The sequence below is a fragment of the Carassius carassius genome, chromosome 29 (assembly GCF_963082965.1).
Source record: "Carassius carassius chromosome 29, fCarCar2.1, whole genome shotgun sequence".
NCBI classification, from domain to species: Eukaryota; Metazoa; Chordata; class Actinopteri; order Cypriniformes; family Cyprinidae; genus Carassius; species Carassius carassius.
The window spans coordinates 2,241,690-2,260,355 of record NC_081783.1 but is presented as its reverse complement, the minus strand read 5'-3'; the positions used below and the strand labels follow the sequence as shown (position 1 = coordinate 2,260,355).

At 39.0% G+C, this 18,666-nt stretch overlaps 1 protein-coding gene across 5 annotated transcripts in view; it reads right to left on the bottom strand.

Annotated features, from left to right (window-relative positions):
* enox2 (ecto-NOX disulfide-thiol exchanger 2) overlaps positions 1 to 18,666 on the bottom strand; it is a 234,891-nt gene that overhangs the window by 105,982 nt on the left and 110,243 nt on the right. For all 5 annotated transcript variants that reach the window (XM_059515413.1, XM_059515415.1, XM_059515416.1 and 2 more), the window contains one exon: positions 15,205 to 15,348. In XM_059515413.1, coding sequence (XP_059371396.1) covers positions 15,205 to 15,348 — 144 coding nt within the window. The remainder of the gene's footprint in view (positions 1 to 15,204; positions 15,349 to 18,666) is intronic.

The following is an 18,666-nucleotide window of genomic DNA, read 5'->3' as shown; positions in this document are numbered from 1 at the left end:
CAATCTATCTATCTACCTACCTAACCACCCACCCACCAACCCATTCATTCATCCATCCATCAAGCAATGGAATTGCTCGAAAACCATCTTATGAGCAAATTATCATCCATCCATCCTGAGCATCACTGTAGGTACCCATAACTGCTCAACTATTCATTGGAAGCCCATGATAAATTCAGTCTAAATATGAAAGATATTTAATTTGGGAGGCAGTATATTGTACTGATATCCTAGACAGAAGCAAGCACACACAGTGTTTACAATGGGCAGCCATTTACATTACAATACTCTCACTCTCTCAGCAACAGAGACTCTGTGTTGTGTGTCTGTCCAACACACAACACAGAGCATAAAAACATAGACATTCCATTAAAGCCTCGCGTTCTGTTTTTTATTCATCTGCAGAATGACTCAGTCAGACGAAAACAGAGCACTAGGATATGGGACAGTGAGAGCAGATGTGAGAGACAGGGAGGTGTGGCCTTAGAGGAAACTTCCAGACAAATGCAAAGAGGATGAAGCTTCCAAATTGACCGATGCCGGGCAGGAGGAGACAAACACAACTGGGAAAATCTGGCTAGATATCCTGTCTGGGCACAAACAACACCTCTAGTGACATGAATCATTAAAGGGATGCCTGGAAATAGCATCTGAAGTTGGGAAGGTCAGACATGGTGTCCGTCTTCCTAAATTCTAAAAACAGCTCCCCGGTGGTGGGGTCTGTGGCCCCTCCCACAGATCACTCCCACAACCATCGACAAAGACACTACATCTGGCTGAAGGTTAACCGCGGTGAAACTGCCAATTAAATCTAACCAGAGCTGGTGTGTGACAAATTTGTCGTGATCATCAGAAAGGATGAGCAAGGGCAAAGATACAATGGCCTCATCATGGCTATGTAAAGCATTCTCTTGGGAAATAAACAGCAAATCTTCCTTAGTACACAGACACAACTGTATTCAACTGATCCAGGAATCCTGCTGCCACATGTGAGTTTTGTGAAAAAAATTTCAATTTTCTGCCACAGTGTTTCCCATCAAAGTGGATCAATAAGCATTTTTATAGTTGCTAATTAAATGTTGATGTGTAACTAGCTGTAACTAGCTTTTTAACTAGTTTCGCTATGGGAAGGAATCTGCATTTTAGCTTCAAAGTGCACCATCCAATAGTAGCCTGGAAGAAGTGAACAATGATTTGAATAGTCTTAGCCTCATTTACTTAAAGTTAATACAGCCACACGCAGTGACTCTCTTGGGTTTAAGTGCTTTAAGACCTTGAAATGCACAAGATTGTGGCCACGATTTTCAAAATACACAATTGTCCTCGTACTCCGTGATGTCACCTTGGAGAAAGACACTGTATTACAGTTTTCAAGCCAGTCAGATCAATGCTTCTGATTGGGTAAATGGCCAATGACTAGTCTGCATAAACGGGTTAATATAGACATGTTTGTAGATTTTCAACTTCATGCTTGAACACCTAAAAACTAATATAACTGGGGCAATTTGAAACTACTCAAGACACCAAAAGAAATTAAACAAACAAACAAAAGGTCTTGAATTAGTTTTAGTTTTTAATTATAAAACTTAAAATCTTACAAACCAGCTGCTTTGAATGAAAACACAATTTCATTGACATGACAATAGACTGCTTGGATATGGTAGCAAAACCTTTGTCAAAACTGAATGCACAATGGTCCAATCAAACAACTCCTTCCTATTTAAGTGGGTGGTTTCTTGCTGAAAAATAGATCGGACTTCATGCATTTCAGCATTTGACTGACATTTTTTGTAATATTTACTGCACCAATGCAGGGGAATACAGTACTACTGAATGCACTTCTAGTGAGGAATGTGATGGGGACACAGGCTGGTGCAACACGCTGAGCGCAGCTGCAAATAGACAGGAATACACACATTAATGAGCGGGAGCTATGAAGATCGAGGCTGGCAGTGAAGGGTGATTCGTCATTTCCTTCTTGATGTGTCTGACTGGGAATTGGAAGATTCCTTGCAGGTGAGAGTCTAGTAGCTGTCATGACAGCCTGCACAAGGTGTCTGCCCGGTGCGGGTCAGTGGCGATGCTCGGCACAGCTCTGACAGAAAGGGGAAGGCAATACTAGCTTGCAATTCACCTGTCCAAACCAGGGGCCACATGTGACAGCAGCTATTGGGAAAGTGACCAAACAGTTGAACCCCGGCATCCAGGTCCATCAGTCCAAGACTCACTCCTGAGAAATTCTCTGAGAAGGAGGGCATTTGGAAAATGGGCTAATGAGTTCGCTCTGGTCCAGGACACCTAGCAGACATGCAATTTCACAGCAGAGTCTATAAAGGAGCCTACATGGAGCCGAGACGCCTGCGTATCTCCGTACGCATGCATAAAAATTAAATACATGGGAGGCAAAAACAGCAATCTCATGGTAATGAAAAATCACACGCCAAATGTAAGCAGAGATTCTGCCAGACACAGAGTTATAAAATGACATTTAAGCACTACATGTAAGCACAAGCATCCTAATTCCTAACCACTGGCAATCACGGTTCTAGATGAGTCTGTTCGCCAGCTGTATGGAGCGATTATTTAATATGTATGTGGAGGCCTCAAGCTGCGTGCTGATGAGACGACGACTCATGTCTGGATGTGCAATGATGACTGATGCAAATGGAATAATCCCTCACTAGGCAAGAGATGGGGCACAAATATTACAGATGAGGATGACATTTACCATTTGCTCAGCTGTACAATTCACTTCCACAGATCATTGCGTCTGTTAAAGAAAAAGAGTGTGCGCGAAACGCCATCGCATCTGCCGCGTCAAAGGTGAGCGATCTGAAAATGAACATTGTCTTTTTATCGCTTTGTTATGGGAGCGATCTTTTCTAAACTTTGGTAACCTAGCAGTTAAAACATTAAGAAGTGCACCCATTTGGGGGAAATGTGTTTGAATACAGACTTTGCTGTATATAAATTCCAATTCAAATGGAGAAATCTAGAAAAAACCTGGATGAGGGAGTAACTGACATTACGTTTCAAGAGAGTGTACATAATATATTACAAACACAGTTGCTATACACATTGGACTCATGGCCTAGCAATTCGAACACTGAGCATTGGTGCACATTTGGGAAAAATAGGTTTGAATACACATTTTGAAATGTGCCGACCCCATTCAAACCTTCTTTTCGCTTTAATTTCCTGTACTCTATACTTTTACGGTCAGTAAAATGTCAACCCCAAGTTTGAATAGAGCAATCTACTGAAAACCTGGATGCAGGAGTAATTGACAGCAGCGTCACTGGAGGTCCACATCAATAGATCCAGCTCTGACACTCACTCCTCACAGTCAGCATCCGGACACACATCAGATCTATAGTAAACCCAGCAGGCTTGTTAATCAACTCTTGTTAAAGGCCGCCTGATGTCTGCTCAACTCACACACACTCATTGAGGAGTTGAGGGTTCACATCCTGAGAGACTCACTACGGAAGAGAAACCTGCTCAGATCACTGTATGCCATCAATAAAACTAACTTTGATAAATGTTGTCTCCAATTAGACTTGATCAAATACTTTATCAGTGGTGGGGCTGGCTGTGCTGAAAGCATGTGGTTATTCTTGCTTTTGGGAATCGACTGATATGCAATTGCCAGCACTTTAGTAGGAAATCCTCACTGTACATTGACTAAGGTCATTGAAACCCGTCAGCCTATCAGAGAGAGGCATGCTAATGGACTTCTGACAGCAACACAGAGACTCGGAAGAGCTGCAGCCGTCCCTGCACACATAATGAATAGTATTAGGACAAAACTGCAGCTTAACAACTTCAATAGGAAACAGCCAGTCAAATCTCATCGCCGCAATTTCAATCTATAAAGGTCCTACAATAGCCAGAGGCTTGTGGTCACGGTCTGGCAGCTCAATCTCTCTTCTTCTTCTCAAGCTCTAGGCAAAAATGGTCTTTTCAAATAGTTATGAAGAGTTTTTAAGGAGAAAAATAATAACTATATTATATATAACTGTGCAAAAGTCTATTAGTATTTTCACAAAAAGTGTATTAAGCCAGTTATTTCTATCTTTTGCTGTAGTATGTCAATAGGAAATGTAAGTATGCACAAGGAGTCTGATAACAGCCAGTGCTCCACACAGAACTAAATCAAATCATCATTTGGTGTAACCACTCTTTGTGTTTATTTATTTATTTTTATTTACGTCATTTATTTATTTGTGGGTGTCGCTTCATTATGGAAATTACATTTTGGCATATAACAACCAATTTTCCAGACAAAATCAATTCCCATTGGGTAAAATAATTGTCTTACACCTCCTTGTTTCACTCAGAAAAACAATGCAGGATGAGTTTGTAAACAACATAATATTTGCTATTTTAATGCATGAAGGGCTTGGACAACCACTGAGACAGAATGTGCCTCAAGTCTGTCCAGTTAGAGTGTACTCAAGTTCACAAAAGGTTTAAAAATCTCTTAAAACACCACAGGCATTTTTGCAGCTCATTTTCACCAAGAAACAGACCAAAGGGCTGGTTCTCACCAAAGATCAAAGCTGTGACAAAAACCATTGAGCATTCTCGCATACTAAGACTTGGCGGTTCTCACAGCTAAATGATCCATAAGAAAGGAAAAGAAAAGTAGTGCATTTGTTTTTAAGGAGTTTGACTTCTGCGATTATTTAGCCACTGTTATGTTTACTTACTTTCTTCTGCAGAACATGTTTCAGTTTGTCCAGACTGTACCACGGAAGCATTCAACAGGACAGATAATGTAAAGTCACAACACAACAGAAAACAGAAAGTTAGTTTTTAAACACGTGTACCAGCTGGACAGAGAAAGAGAAAGACAGAGAGAAGAATTTAGCCATTACTCGCTGAGCTCTCTCAGATCACACATGCACACATTCAGGAATATCTAGATGAGTTATCTTACCCTGCGAGAGGATGAAAACCTGAGAATCAAAGAACCGGAGAGTGGGAGCCAGGAAGAGATAGAAGGAGTCTCATTAAAGTACCACTGATGAAAGCATCTGAAATGCAAGTATAGCGCAGCAGAGAAGGCGCACGAGGATAAAAGGAAATCCCAAATGATCTAGACATCAGGCATAACTCCTGCAAGACAGTCGGTGTTGATGACGTTTATTCTGTTCCTCTGATACTGCTGAGTGCTGGAAACATCACACATGATTGATTTATATGCAAGAAAAAATGATCCGACTAGTGTTAGACAACTACTATATTATAATGAAAGTGAGGCATTGATGCTATAGGCATGACTGTGCTAAAAACTTCAGCTGGAACAGTTACAGGAAGAGTTGGTGATGAAACGCTATCAATCCACAACACTCACGTCAAGTATTTTCACTTCTGAAGAGCTGTCGTAACTCCTTGACTACTGAGGTCAACATGAAACCGAACATGTAGGGTCCTATGAGTTCTGCAATGCAGAAAACGAGGATGGAGAAAAAAAGAGCGGGGATGTCACAGGATGTAGCAAAATTTTAATGAATGAACAAAAAGCAGTGCTGTGAATCACTTAAATTGTGTTATGGACAAGTATCTGTGATTACTTAACCACAGAAAGACTATTTAAATATAAAGTCTGCACGTTAAAATAAGTTTAAATTGAAGAGGTTATGACATATATTACTATTATACAGAATAATGTACTTCTCAAAGTAATAATAACAATGATAACGGAGTAAAAGAAACAGTGCAATATCATGGATAAAATGTTAATAAATTATTTAATTGCTAAATATGTATTAATTAAATTAATTCCACTCTGGAATCCACAATTTAAACAGAATAAATGGATTTGGGGAAAAATGGACATCTTGGACATTATGATCCTTACTTTCGCTAACCTTTATCAGATTTACATTAACCAGCACAAACACTGTTAACTACTGGAAAGACATCATGAATCGGACGTTTGTGTAATGTGTAAACATCCAAACAGAGATGGAAAGAGCCGCGGTGATTGATGTCCCGGACCCCCTGAGGTGCACCGACAGAAAACTTTACACAGCTTGTTATGTAGATTGAATCATTGACTTCTTTCATGTGGCACGCTGAACAGAGACAGCTGAGAGCCGAGTCCCCGTCACCACAGGGTGGGATTCCTTCAGACACACAGCCTTTCATCACGTCCCAATCACACACACACACGCAGAACAGAACTGACAGAAGCGTTTGAGATCAATACAGACGGCTTGAGAGACAGGGAGTGAGCTTCAGGAACGAGACTGATTGATTGAAGAGCCGTCAGTGAGCGAACGTTTAGCTCATACATCAGTGAGAACTCATCTGAACGCTCACGAGGTCCTGGAGAAGAGTCACAGACACTTCCACTTATGAGCTACATGGCCAAAGTATCCTGATCAGCTGTAATACTGTGTGCTTATGTTTCGATGTAGTCAGATGTTAATGTTCTGATAGAACAGCTATACTGTAAAGGCTGGAGTTCAATTCATTAATCATTCTCCTTAAATTGTGTTGTTTAGAGAACTTTATTTTTTCCTCACCCCAGCTGCATTTCTTTTTAAGCATATAACACATTTTAGTAGGCTTTATGCTAAAAATAAATAAAGCAAAACCCTATTTACCAAGAAAGCAAACCACTAGGGCTTTGTGAAGGAACTACAGGTGGTTTGTGAGATTATGAAAAACATAATAACAAAACAAAATGACAAAAAACACTTTTTTACCTGCATGTCATGTCATAATTAACAAACAATGTGTTTTTATTGTCTTATTGAGATAATATATTTCAATAAATGTCTTACTAAAATTAAATATTTGAAAAAAAAAAAAAAATTAAATCTATACAATTTTAAATTAAACATTAAGAAAGAAAGAAAGAAAGAATAATTAAAAAATAAAATAAAATACTACCCACATTGTGAATATCATTGTATCAAAACACACACAAAGTGTTTTAAGTGTCACACAATTCCTGTGCAAATGACTCTTACGAATCATTTGTTTCTTGTAAAGAACTGTTTAAAAACACAACTGAATCCGTCTGATCAGTAAGTGTACTTGGGTTTAATTTCGGATTTAAGCACGTATAACTGCTTTCGCTAAGTCAAGACAAAAATGCTGAAAGAAAGTGATTTTAAGGAAGACTTTGACAACATTAACAGGTGAAGCTCTCATTCAGAACAGAAATAATGGGAGGCAGCAGTGAACACCTCTCTCATAAACCTACAAACCATCAAACACACACACACACACACACACAGAGAGAGAGAGACAGACGCCCCGTCCTACCCTCAAACACCTCACACAGGCTCTCAGACAGCCCAGCCTCTACACACCAACTCATTTATCAGTAAAACAGCAGACCGAGAGAGAGATCTGTCCTCATCTACACCGAACAAACGAGCACACACACACACACACTGAAGCGATGAGCCAGACGGGGCTGCCAATCTTTCCCGAGCGCTTCTCCTACACATGTTGCTTACAGTAGTGCTGCTTCCCTTGTCTTTTGTCTCAATCGTGTTTGGGTGAGAGGCAGAGGCTCATCTGCACCTCCCCTCCTCAACGCCAATCAATAGAGCTTCACGCTGCACTTCTCAAGCACCACTCACTGTGGACTAATGGTGCCGAAGGGTTACAGCAAAGCAGCGTGACTCACTGCAGATATCATGCCACTTGCTACTTCCTCAAACATAAAAATAAAAACATTTGCTGGCTGATATAACCCCTGATTTATGTCTCCACAGCTGCTGGCCTGAAGAAAATACTGTGAGGTGCAAAAAAAAAAAAGAAAATTAATTATAGGCATTTTCCTGAAATGATTTCTCATGCCAACACGCAAATCTTTTCCAGTTAAAACGTTTCGGTTTATCAGAGGTGCAGCAGAGCGGTTAGTGCACATGCTCTGATGTAGGAGTGGGTTATATAAGCAAACAGTTATATCACAACTGATGCATATACAATGATTCAACAACTACTGAAAAATACTAAAACAATAAAAAGGTCAAAAGGTTGGACTGTCACACATTTTAAGTGAATTTTATGAAATATTTTCTGAGGCCATGTCATGTGTGTTTTTAGAGAAGGCTAATCTGATTGATTTATGGCACATGTCATCTCTGTAAGATCTCACATGTAAACTCTCATGTGTGCTCTGTCTGTGTTTATGTCTCTGAATACTCCTCCATTCATGCTTCTATTGTTCTTATAAAACGAGTCTTTCACATCTCTGCCAGGTATGACACATTATCCGCATTATTCTTCTATCATTATTCTATTGATTTTATTCCACCTTTATTAGCCTTTGTTGTGGTATTTCAAGCTTTACAATCCACCAAGCTGCGATCTCACTTCAGTCTCAGTATGCATTTAGCCTTTATTTATCAAAAGTCTTACCATAAAAATACTATAAAAATGCAACAAAACATTTTTCTTACGACCTTACGTGAATTATTGTGCCAGAAATGCATTATGAAGAAGAAATGCACCTGCTATTAGTAGCATTAGAGCTAACGTTAGCATCAAGCTACATCAGATAATTTATGAAATTATTAGTACACTTTTACTCAATACTCACTTTAAACCCCGATCGAGTGTTTGTAATAACATCCCTTTGCGATCACGGGTGGAATTTGGTCGTTTAATGTTGTAAAAATTTGCTATTTATAGCCTTTTACATCGCTGTACAAGTTAGCATTTCAGATGTACATTTTTTTTTATTTATTCTTTTTATAACAATGTCCCAGATCTCAAGAAAATCTCATACCAAGCTTTACAATAATCATCACGGGTTTATTATTTGGATATTTCGTGTGTACAGAGGTCTATCAGTGTTGTTATGGGCAGATAACAACCAGGAAGTGTACAGGAAGCATGTGACACGATGTGGCGGTGTCCGGTTATGACACTCTAAGATTGACAAGGAAAAGGACCAATCAGAGTCTGTCTGACACACACACAAGCTCCCAGCACTGCACACACACACACACACACACACACAGATCGCTGGGAGAGGCTGTTCATCATCAGATCCCGTAAATCAGTGGAAAATGAATAGAAATGACGATTCTGTCTGAAGAAATATGAAGTAAACATCAGTAAATATATCCATATATGTCCGCGGATATGCATCTTTGGTCTATAAATCCTTATTGTCTATAAATTTCTATTCAAAATGTGGCATAATATGGATTTATTATTTTGCACTCCTGACATAAATTACTAAATAACTGTCACTGCAACAATGTTTTATCAAAAGATTGGTCAAATATCGAAGCTAGACTCTTTAAACTTTCAATTGATGCACAGTTTGTCCAGATCAAGTAAGAGAGTGATGTTTAACGTGCTGTGAAAGTGAAACGATAATAAACTGGGGCCGTCGCCGATCCTTGAACGCAAAGGGGTTAATGACATGTAAATTACTTCTGTTTAAAGTTTTTTTTTACTTTTAATGTTTGTTTAACAAGGTTAAATATGGGCAATATGTATAGCCTATTAAAACGATATAAACAATGCTGTAAATGCTAAATATAGAATAAAGGAAGTTATCATGCAAACCAGTGGTTGTGTGGAGCATTTTAGAAAAGTTTAGAGGATTTAAGTTAATCTGTAAACATTAATGTATGAAGTAAAAAATAAGCTAGTAAGCTAATATAGCTAATAATCAACCCATTATGGTGGGTTAAATAAACAACCCAATTTGCTGGGTAATATTAACCCAAGATGGGTTCTGTCCAATATTTACCCAGCCCTTGGGTTAATAACAATCCAAATTGGGTTGTTTTTAACCCAGTGTTTTTTTTTAGAGTGTACACTAATTAAGAAGAAATGATCATTGGACTGGCTCATACGCTTTCACTTCATAGGTTAACACTTCTAATATACCGTGAAAGAAGTGCATATGTGTATGTGTGTGTGTGTGTGTGTGTGTGAGAGAGAGAGAGAGAGAGAGAGAGAGCAACACCTGACAGCAATAACAATAGCGTCTCCAGCAGCAGCACACATCTAAACCTCTGCATCTGACAGCCGTTCTCACCACCATCGGCGATTAACAGACTCGGTCTGCACCACACAGGCCTACTGCTGCACAGAATTCCCTGAGATATGAAGGAAATGTCTTCCCATGATTCATTAACACACAAAACCATTGTGGCACGCCATTAGCAATATTGAAAAGAGAATCAATTGCTACACGGTGCTGGCTTATTACCCACTGATATATATCACAGGTAAGCAGTTCAAATAGTTGTATCGCAGAATAGAGGAAGCGCTGGGTTATTATTTAGACACAGCCCGCTTGGGTAATGTATGCATTCTTTTGCCGTGCAATTCCAGAGAAAAAACTACAACCCCGGGGCTTTTAAAATTGCTATAGTAACTCATCAATTATCAAGTTAAAGCCCACGCCATTCGTGAAGCGAAAAAGCTTCAAGGCTAAAACAAAGACAAAGAAATTAAGAGAACAAAAGCAAGAAAGTCAGAGATGGTTTAAAATAAACCTGGGTTCCTGTTTTGTAACACGGAAACAAGATCTGAAATAATCAGAGAGCTCGTTTTCACCAGTGATGATTTGGATTAATTGGCTGCATTTCTTAATTTCTCTAGTTTTTGTTTAAATGGGTGAGTAGAACAGTCAGCACACTTTTTTTAAGCTGTAAAAAAGGGGTGTTTTAGGGGTGCAAAATATATCGAAATACAATCTGTACCATGATATGGCATAGTGCTATTGACAAATTGTGCAGGCATCAATTTAATTAATGATTATATTAAATAAATTGCAGAAAACAAAGTGCAGCTACATATATATATATATATATATATATATATATATATATATATATATATATATATACAGTACAGACCAAAAGTTTGGACACACCTTCTCATTCAAAGAGTTTTCTTTATTTACATGACTATGAAAATTGTAGAGTCACACTGAAGGCATCCAGGTCTATTTGACCAAGAAGGAGAGTGATGGGGTGCTGCGCCAGATGACCTGGCCTCCACAGTCACCGGACCTGAACCCAATCGAGATGGTTTAGGGGTGAGCTGGACCACAGACTGAAGGCAAAAGGGCCAACAAGTGCTAAGCATCTCTCGGGGAACTCCTTCAAGACTGTTGGAAGACCATTTCAGGTGACTACCTCTTGAAGCTCATCAAGAGAATGCCAAGAGTGTGCAAAGCAGTAATCAAAGCAAAAGGTGGCTACTCTGAAGAACCTACAATATGACATTTTCAGTTGTTTCACACTTTTTTGTTATGTATATAATTCCACATATAATTCCACATGTGTTAATTCATAGTTTTGATGCCTTCAGTGTGACTCTACAATTTTCATAGTCATGAAAATAAAGAAAACTCTTTGAATGAGAAGGTGTGTCCAAACTTTTGGTCTGTACTGTATGTATACTCCCCCAAAAAAAACCACTCTAATAAATCTACAACAATACATTTTTTACAAATATAGGCTAGCTATTTAAGTAATCAATTCCTGTTTTTTTTTTCCTCTCAATATTGCAATATATAATGGCAGATAAACATGTCAGATATGTGTTCCAGGAAGTGTTGAAAGTATCAACATAACTGAAACTATTTAGTTCATTAAACATTTGAATAAGCTACATTGTGCTAATTAAGTATCTCCTGATTAGAGCAACAAAGAGTTCAGGCCATGCTGTAAACAACCTGCCAAGTGTCCTGTACGAGTGTGCCGATTCTCACCCACTCGCTCTCCACAGTGCATCCTTTATCCAGTAACATCAACAGCAGCGGAGCAGAGGGATAGGGGGTTGGACGTCTAATGGAGTGCCAGCGCTAATGAGATGAATCTATCCATTATAGTGCTTTAACGAGAGTAAATCTGCATGGCTGGTAATTAGTCCACGCCCCTGCATTAGCTCCACTCCTCAGAGGAGCGGCTCTGTCTTGTGTTGCCAGAGGACATCAGAGCAGCTGAATGCATTATGCTCCAGATGCTGCGAATTTTCATCATTTAGATGTGTTTCCATCAGGGAGCGGATTGATCAGGCACGGTCACAGCGGATAAGAGCACGGCATAATGACAGGCCGGGAAGGAAAACTGCTGCCGTTGTTCAAAAAATAAACCCCATTAAGCAGCTCCTGGTTGCTAAGCAGACACATACAGCACAACTATTTAGAGAGCCGGTGAAGCGCTAGTGGCTTTACAGCAGCCCAGGCATTGTAAGATTTGATACAACAGTTGTGTGATTCAACCAGCATAATCAAAGGCTTAACAAATCAGACAGGTAACAGTTACTGAGAAGCAAACCGCACACTTCCCACTGAGTTTAGCCAATATTCGTGTTGAGTGTCCTACAAACCTCTTATTTTTGGTATGAGTATTAAAATGACAAGATTAGCAAACACTGCCAGCCTGATTAAAACTCATTGTCTGCATGAGCACCACAAGCCACAGCTCTGACAAACTACATGACCCGTTTTTAAAGTTGTGACCATTTTATTTAAAGGAGAGTAATAATAAAAGCAAGATCAGGAAATGTTGTGAGCCAAATTAGAACTCAAATGATCTGCATGCGCACCAATGTCACATAGTGTGATCTTATATGACTGTTGCAGTGCCTGAAGAAATTTTGTATGCTTAAAAGTTTCAAAGCAGGTTAGAACTCAAATTGTCTGCATTAGCACCTCTGCGTTCTGTTAGGCCATGTCTCCAACGTACAATAATGTTCTATTTTCAGTCTTTTGTCATTTTCATTCAAGACAGATTTGAACTCAAATTGTCTGAATGAGCACCTTAGCTTTCCGTTAAGCCACTGCTCAAACATACTAAAGTGTCCTTTTTTAGTATTCTGTCTCTTTAAATTAAAGGAAAGTAGAGGAAGTAACAAGAGGAGCAATATTGGAGAATGTTGCGAGCCAGTTTATTAGAACTCAGATGGTCTCAATAGCCAAGTTTCCATCCACATATTTATACGCACATTGTGTATTATCGGAAAAAAAAAATGCTTGATGGAAACGCCAAGATGCACATAAATTAAAACATTTTTAAATTCTACAACTGAGTATGATAAACTTTTTATAAGATAAGAAAAAATGTGCATAAACTACAAGCTAAACACATTTACCGAATAAATTCCTCCATGTGCATTGAAAAAGTAATGTGACTTTGCGCTCTGAGACGAGAAACTTGACTAACCACAGAACCAATCTCGTTCACAGCATCTAAATTATGTTTTGGTCGTTCTGAAATGCCTGAGGTAAGTCTGTCAAACAAGTATTTTAATATAATAACTATCTTACATAACTGCGTTCCCAAACAGTAGGCATGCACCTCTAAAAGCAATGACCCCATTTATTATGTTACGTCTGCTCTCACTGAAGCGCAAATAATTTATTACATATGTAAATTATTCTATTCAGTGGCTTCTCCTAGTTTTATTATATATATTTAGTGCAGGTTTAGCAAGAAGTGATGATTTTGTCCTCTATGACTCATTGGATGGAAACGGTGCTTTATTCGTAAAAGTTTCATGCAATATTCCAATTAAATTCCGATTTTTGGATGAAAACAGTTAATGATCACCTCAGCTTTCTTTTAGGCCACAGCTCTGACCTACTACTGTGTCCTGTTTTAGTATTTGGTCTCTTTCAATTAAAGAAAGTAATATGAGGAGTAAGATTAAGGAGTGTTGCAAGCCAGATTAAAATCACTTTGTCTGCATGAGCAGCAGAGCTCATCACTAAGCCAAGGCTATGTCTTACAGGATGTCAGCCTCAAACCCACGTCTTCTTAATGAGCAGCACCACACTGACAAAATCTTAAAACCTCTTCTTTAACCTCTTTAATGAACAATAAAATGAACAATGAACAATAAAACATTTTGTCTAAAACCCATTACCTCACTGACTTCCATTTCAGCAGCCGGAATGTCTAAATATTCGGTGTATGGTGAATACTGCTCATCTAAGCCTTTCTCAAACGACGTCCTTGCACGAAAGTAAAAAGTGTTCTGAAATGGGCAGATTAGATTAGCGCTTGGACGCTTTGATCTAAAGCTCGCTGGCTAGCTTTGATCTGCACAAGCAGCTCTTCACCATGACCAGAACACAATATGAGCCCATTTCACTGCCATTTGAATCAAATCTATGAGCATATACGACGATGACAAGCTCTGCTCACCGTCACTTGCTGCCATTTATCCCTAATCAGAGTCACTTCAAGTCATGAATGGCGGCAATGTTCCTGAGGGAGAAATGACCATCAAGGGGCTAGAGATCAGAGCGGCAGACTTCAAATGGAGAATATATTGACATAGAACAGCATGTGTGGAAACACACGATGGTTGAAACTTACAATTATTAAGCGACTGAAAGCCTCAGAACGTTGCAAGTTCAAACCCCCCCCCCCCCCCCCCCCCCCCCAAAAAGTGGATTCTCCTTGTAAAAAATGGTCCCATACTGTAAATTAATTCTACCAGTTATTGTCATGTGGCCATAAATAAAGATTTTAAAATAATGAACTGGAAAAAGACTGCCTAATTAACATTAACAATTAATCTGATCCAATTAAGTTGCCTTGACAACCAGAAACATTAAGTAGCCTTTCCAAGATCCATTTCTTTCAGCTAATCATAATTAAATTAATTAGTGCGCCATTAACATTAGCATGAATATGAATAGGCTCTTGTTCTTTTGAGCCAACCTGCATCAGAAATGTTTGTAAAAATTATCTGGGCGTTACTTTTCAAGTGTGATTTTGAAGGTTATCAGCATCTTACAGATTCTCTGTTCATGACTGGCATATATCCAGATTCGCTTTTACATTTTTAAAAACCCATATTGCAAGGTGTCATAACTGTGAGAATAATCAAGCAACATACAATGCCTCAAGAAATCTGTACTTTGGTCACTTATTTTTAGTGTTGTATTCCAGGCATATTTGACTTAGATTTTTATTCTATTAACCTCAATGTTTATGTCAGATTATGAGATCAAAGCTACTAGAAAAGTGGAAATAACCTGAGGTTTCTGTTCTGATGCTTTAATGAAGGTGATAATTTGAAGTGAACGTTTCTCAGAATGCAGGACCCCCAGGCGTTCACCTCCCACATTCAAAGGTCAGGAAAAGAGCAGCTGCAGAAATAACGATGTGAGTGCAGTTAACGACTGTGGGGCTTGACGAGTGTGAGTGAGCATGGTCTGAGGCCAGAGGAAATCATTAAGTGTACCTGGAGGAAGGTTGGGTCTCTTCCTCTTTTTGCTGTTTTCTGTTCCGTTTTCCAGAGCACAGTCAGAGACCAGAGGACCATTGGAGCTGTTGAATTGAAGGGGTTCGTTGTTCGAGGCAGGGTCAAAGGGCAGCGGATTCAGACCTGCAGAGGGAAAGAACAGATAAGCTTGGTAATAGAGCCCGACCGATATATCGGCCGGCCGATATTATCGGCCGATATAAGCTAATTGCATTTAAATCGGCATCGGCATTTATAACGGCCGATGAAACATGAGAAACAGAGTCTCATGCTTCACTCATGTTATGAGTGTTGCATAGTGTGCCCAGCAGAGGGAGCTCTGCAGCTCCAGAGTTAACAACAGGGCCAGAAGTCCACTACAGAAGAAAGCGATCAACTGTTTTGACGGTGAGTCTGTCGTTCGTCATGTGAAATGATTGTAGATTTAGTTCATACCCTGTATATAAAAACTGTGTGGTAGTTCTAGCTAACGGTCCTATCATTATTACTTCTAAATATTCTGTAACATCACTTACAGCCGCTAATGCATTGCTATATTAGATTAGCCACAAAGCTAATACCATGTTTATCAGTGGAAGAGCGCGAACGTTAATAGGAGGTCAAACTATAACGTTAGCGTTTAACTTATTCTTATTCTATTGCGGTGTGTTTCCCACATAATGACCGCGTATTTGGGCCTTTCACACAGGACGCGGTATGCACGGCGCTTGCCGCTGGGCTCAGCGTTGCCCTTCAGATACAACGCAATTTGCGCTGCGCTATGGCATAGGCGGAGTTTTAAAAACGTTTAGCGGGAGCTCTTTCATAGTCTGTTCCTCCTCCTTTCGGTCAGCAGCAAACATGTATCTGTCCCATTGTAAGAAGCGAGCGATAGCGCTAGTCCTGCTGATGAGAATTAAGAGAGAAGCAAGGAAGAAGAGGCTACCCTCAGGTCCAGAGAACAATTTGGTGAATTCAGGCTGGTTACGTTACTCTAACGCTAATAGCTTCCTTTTTAGCAGGCCCCTTAAATGCTTGCTATTAACTTGTTTGAAGGTAGTTCTTCTCAAAATTGACAGCGGTGTGTTCATGACACTAACGTTAACCATTCAACTTCGAATTGATTCCGTAATCTTCCGGTAATAGTAGGCAAGACGATGTTTTGATTCAGACTGCACAAAGAGAAGAGGAGAAGATATACGGGTCTGTTGTGAATGTGTCTGTGAGAGCAAATATAGTGTAGTTACAGTAACTACAGTAGGTGCGTCAGAAATGATTAAACCAGAGGGGACATGTAAATAAATGTGAGCTGAACAAGCGCTTTTTTTTTTTTTTTTTTACATATTGTTTCAAAGCAGCTTTACAGACATAACAGGAAAATGTTGAAATAATATTGTTAAATATAAGTAGGTAATACCTATTGCTTGACAAATAAAAAAAATAAATATATATTTCTCATTTTTGCCTATGTAGGAGATCCCAGTTTATTATTATTATAATTCTAATGATGACATGAGTAATGATACATGGTGATATTATTAATACACATGCTTATTCTTTCTCCGTCTCTCTTTCTGCCTACAGATGGCTGAAAAAGGTGAATGCTGTAGCAGCAAAGTGTGGGACTACTTCTGCAAATACTTTAACTTTAGTATTATAATTTATTTACAGTAAACACACAGACTGTTAAAACCAGCTTCAACTGGAAGAAAGTAAAAGTGTTAAATGTTTAAAACCAGACTGTTTTTTGATCATTAAAAAATATATACTTTTGATGTGCAATTGTTTAGTCATTGAGACTGTAATCTAAGGCTTTTTTTTAACATAGTCCATTCTGGAAAATGGTTTATACAGCCCACATACATAGAACAGGCAGATATTTTGCTATTGAATGTTGTGTAAATGCAGTTTATAGGAAATGGGTCTAATATCCAGATTATTTTTAAAATCAAAATATCGGCTTATAAATCGCTCTTTTCGAGTTAATATCGGCATCGGCCGCCAAAAATCCATATCGGTCGGGCTCTACTTGGTAAGTCTGCATATATATATATATATATGGGATTTTCACACACAACCATCTGTAGTATTTTCGGAGAATGGTCCAAAAAAGAGAAAATATCCAGTGAGCAGCAGTTGTGTGGACGAAAATGCCTGTGATGGGCATGGCAGACTGGTTAGAGATGACAGAAAGGTAAAAGTAACTCAAATAAGCACTCGTTACAACCAAGGTATGCAGAATACCATCTCTGAACACACAACACACTGATCCCTGAAGCAGATGAGCTACAACAGCAGACGACCACACCTGGTGCCACTCCTGTCAGCTAAGAACAGGAAACAAGAGGCTACAATTCAAACAGGCTCACCAAAATTGGATAATAGAAGATTGGAAAAACATCGCCTGGTCTGATAAGTCTCGATTTCTGGTGCGACATTCAGATGGTAGGGTCAGAATTTGGCGTAAAGAACAGGATAATGCACCATGGTACAAAGCTCAAATCATCTCAGACTGGTTTCTTGAACATGACAGCGAGTTCACTTTACTCAGATGATCTCCACAGTCACCAGATCTCAATCCAATAGAGCAGCTTTGGGATGTGCTGGAACGGGAGATTCGCATCATGGATGTGCAGCCGACAAATCTGCAGCAACTGTGTGATGCTATCATGTCAATACGGACCAAAATCTCTGAGGAATGTTTCCAACACCTTGTTGAACCTATGCCACGAAGATTTATGGCAGTTCTGAAGGCAAAAGGGGGTCCAACCCGGTGCTAGCAAGGTGTACCTAATAAAGTGGCTAGTGTGTGTGTGTGTGTGCTCTTGTTTTTGTGACATATCAGGACACAACTCTGTATAATGTCAATTCAAAACGCTTATAAATCATACAGAATGAGTTTTTTTGAGAAAGTAAAAATGCACAAAGTTTCCTGTGAGGGTTAGGGTTAGGGTTGGTGTAGGGCCAAAGAATATATACAGTTTGTACAGTATAAAAACCATTACACCTATGGGATGAACACACTTTACACAAAAACAAACGTGTGTGTGTGTATATATGTATATATAGTATACTTTATATATATATATATATATATATATATATATGTGATGTATGTATGTGTGTGTATATATATATATATATATATGTGTGTGATGTATGTATGTGTACAGTCGTGGCCAAAAGTTGAGAATTACATAAATATTAGTTTTCAAAAAGTTTGCTGCTAAACTGCTTTTAGATCTTTGATTCAGTTGTTTATGTGATGTACTGAAATATAATTACAAGCACTTCATACGTTTCAAAGGCTTTTATCGACAATTACATGACATTTATGCAAAGAGTCAGTATTTGCAGCGTTGGCCCTTCTTTTTCAGGACCTCTGCAATTCGACTGGGCATGCTCTCAATCAACTTCTGGGCCAAATCCTGACTGATAGCAACCCATTCTTTCATAATAACT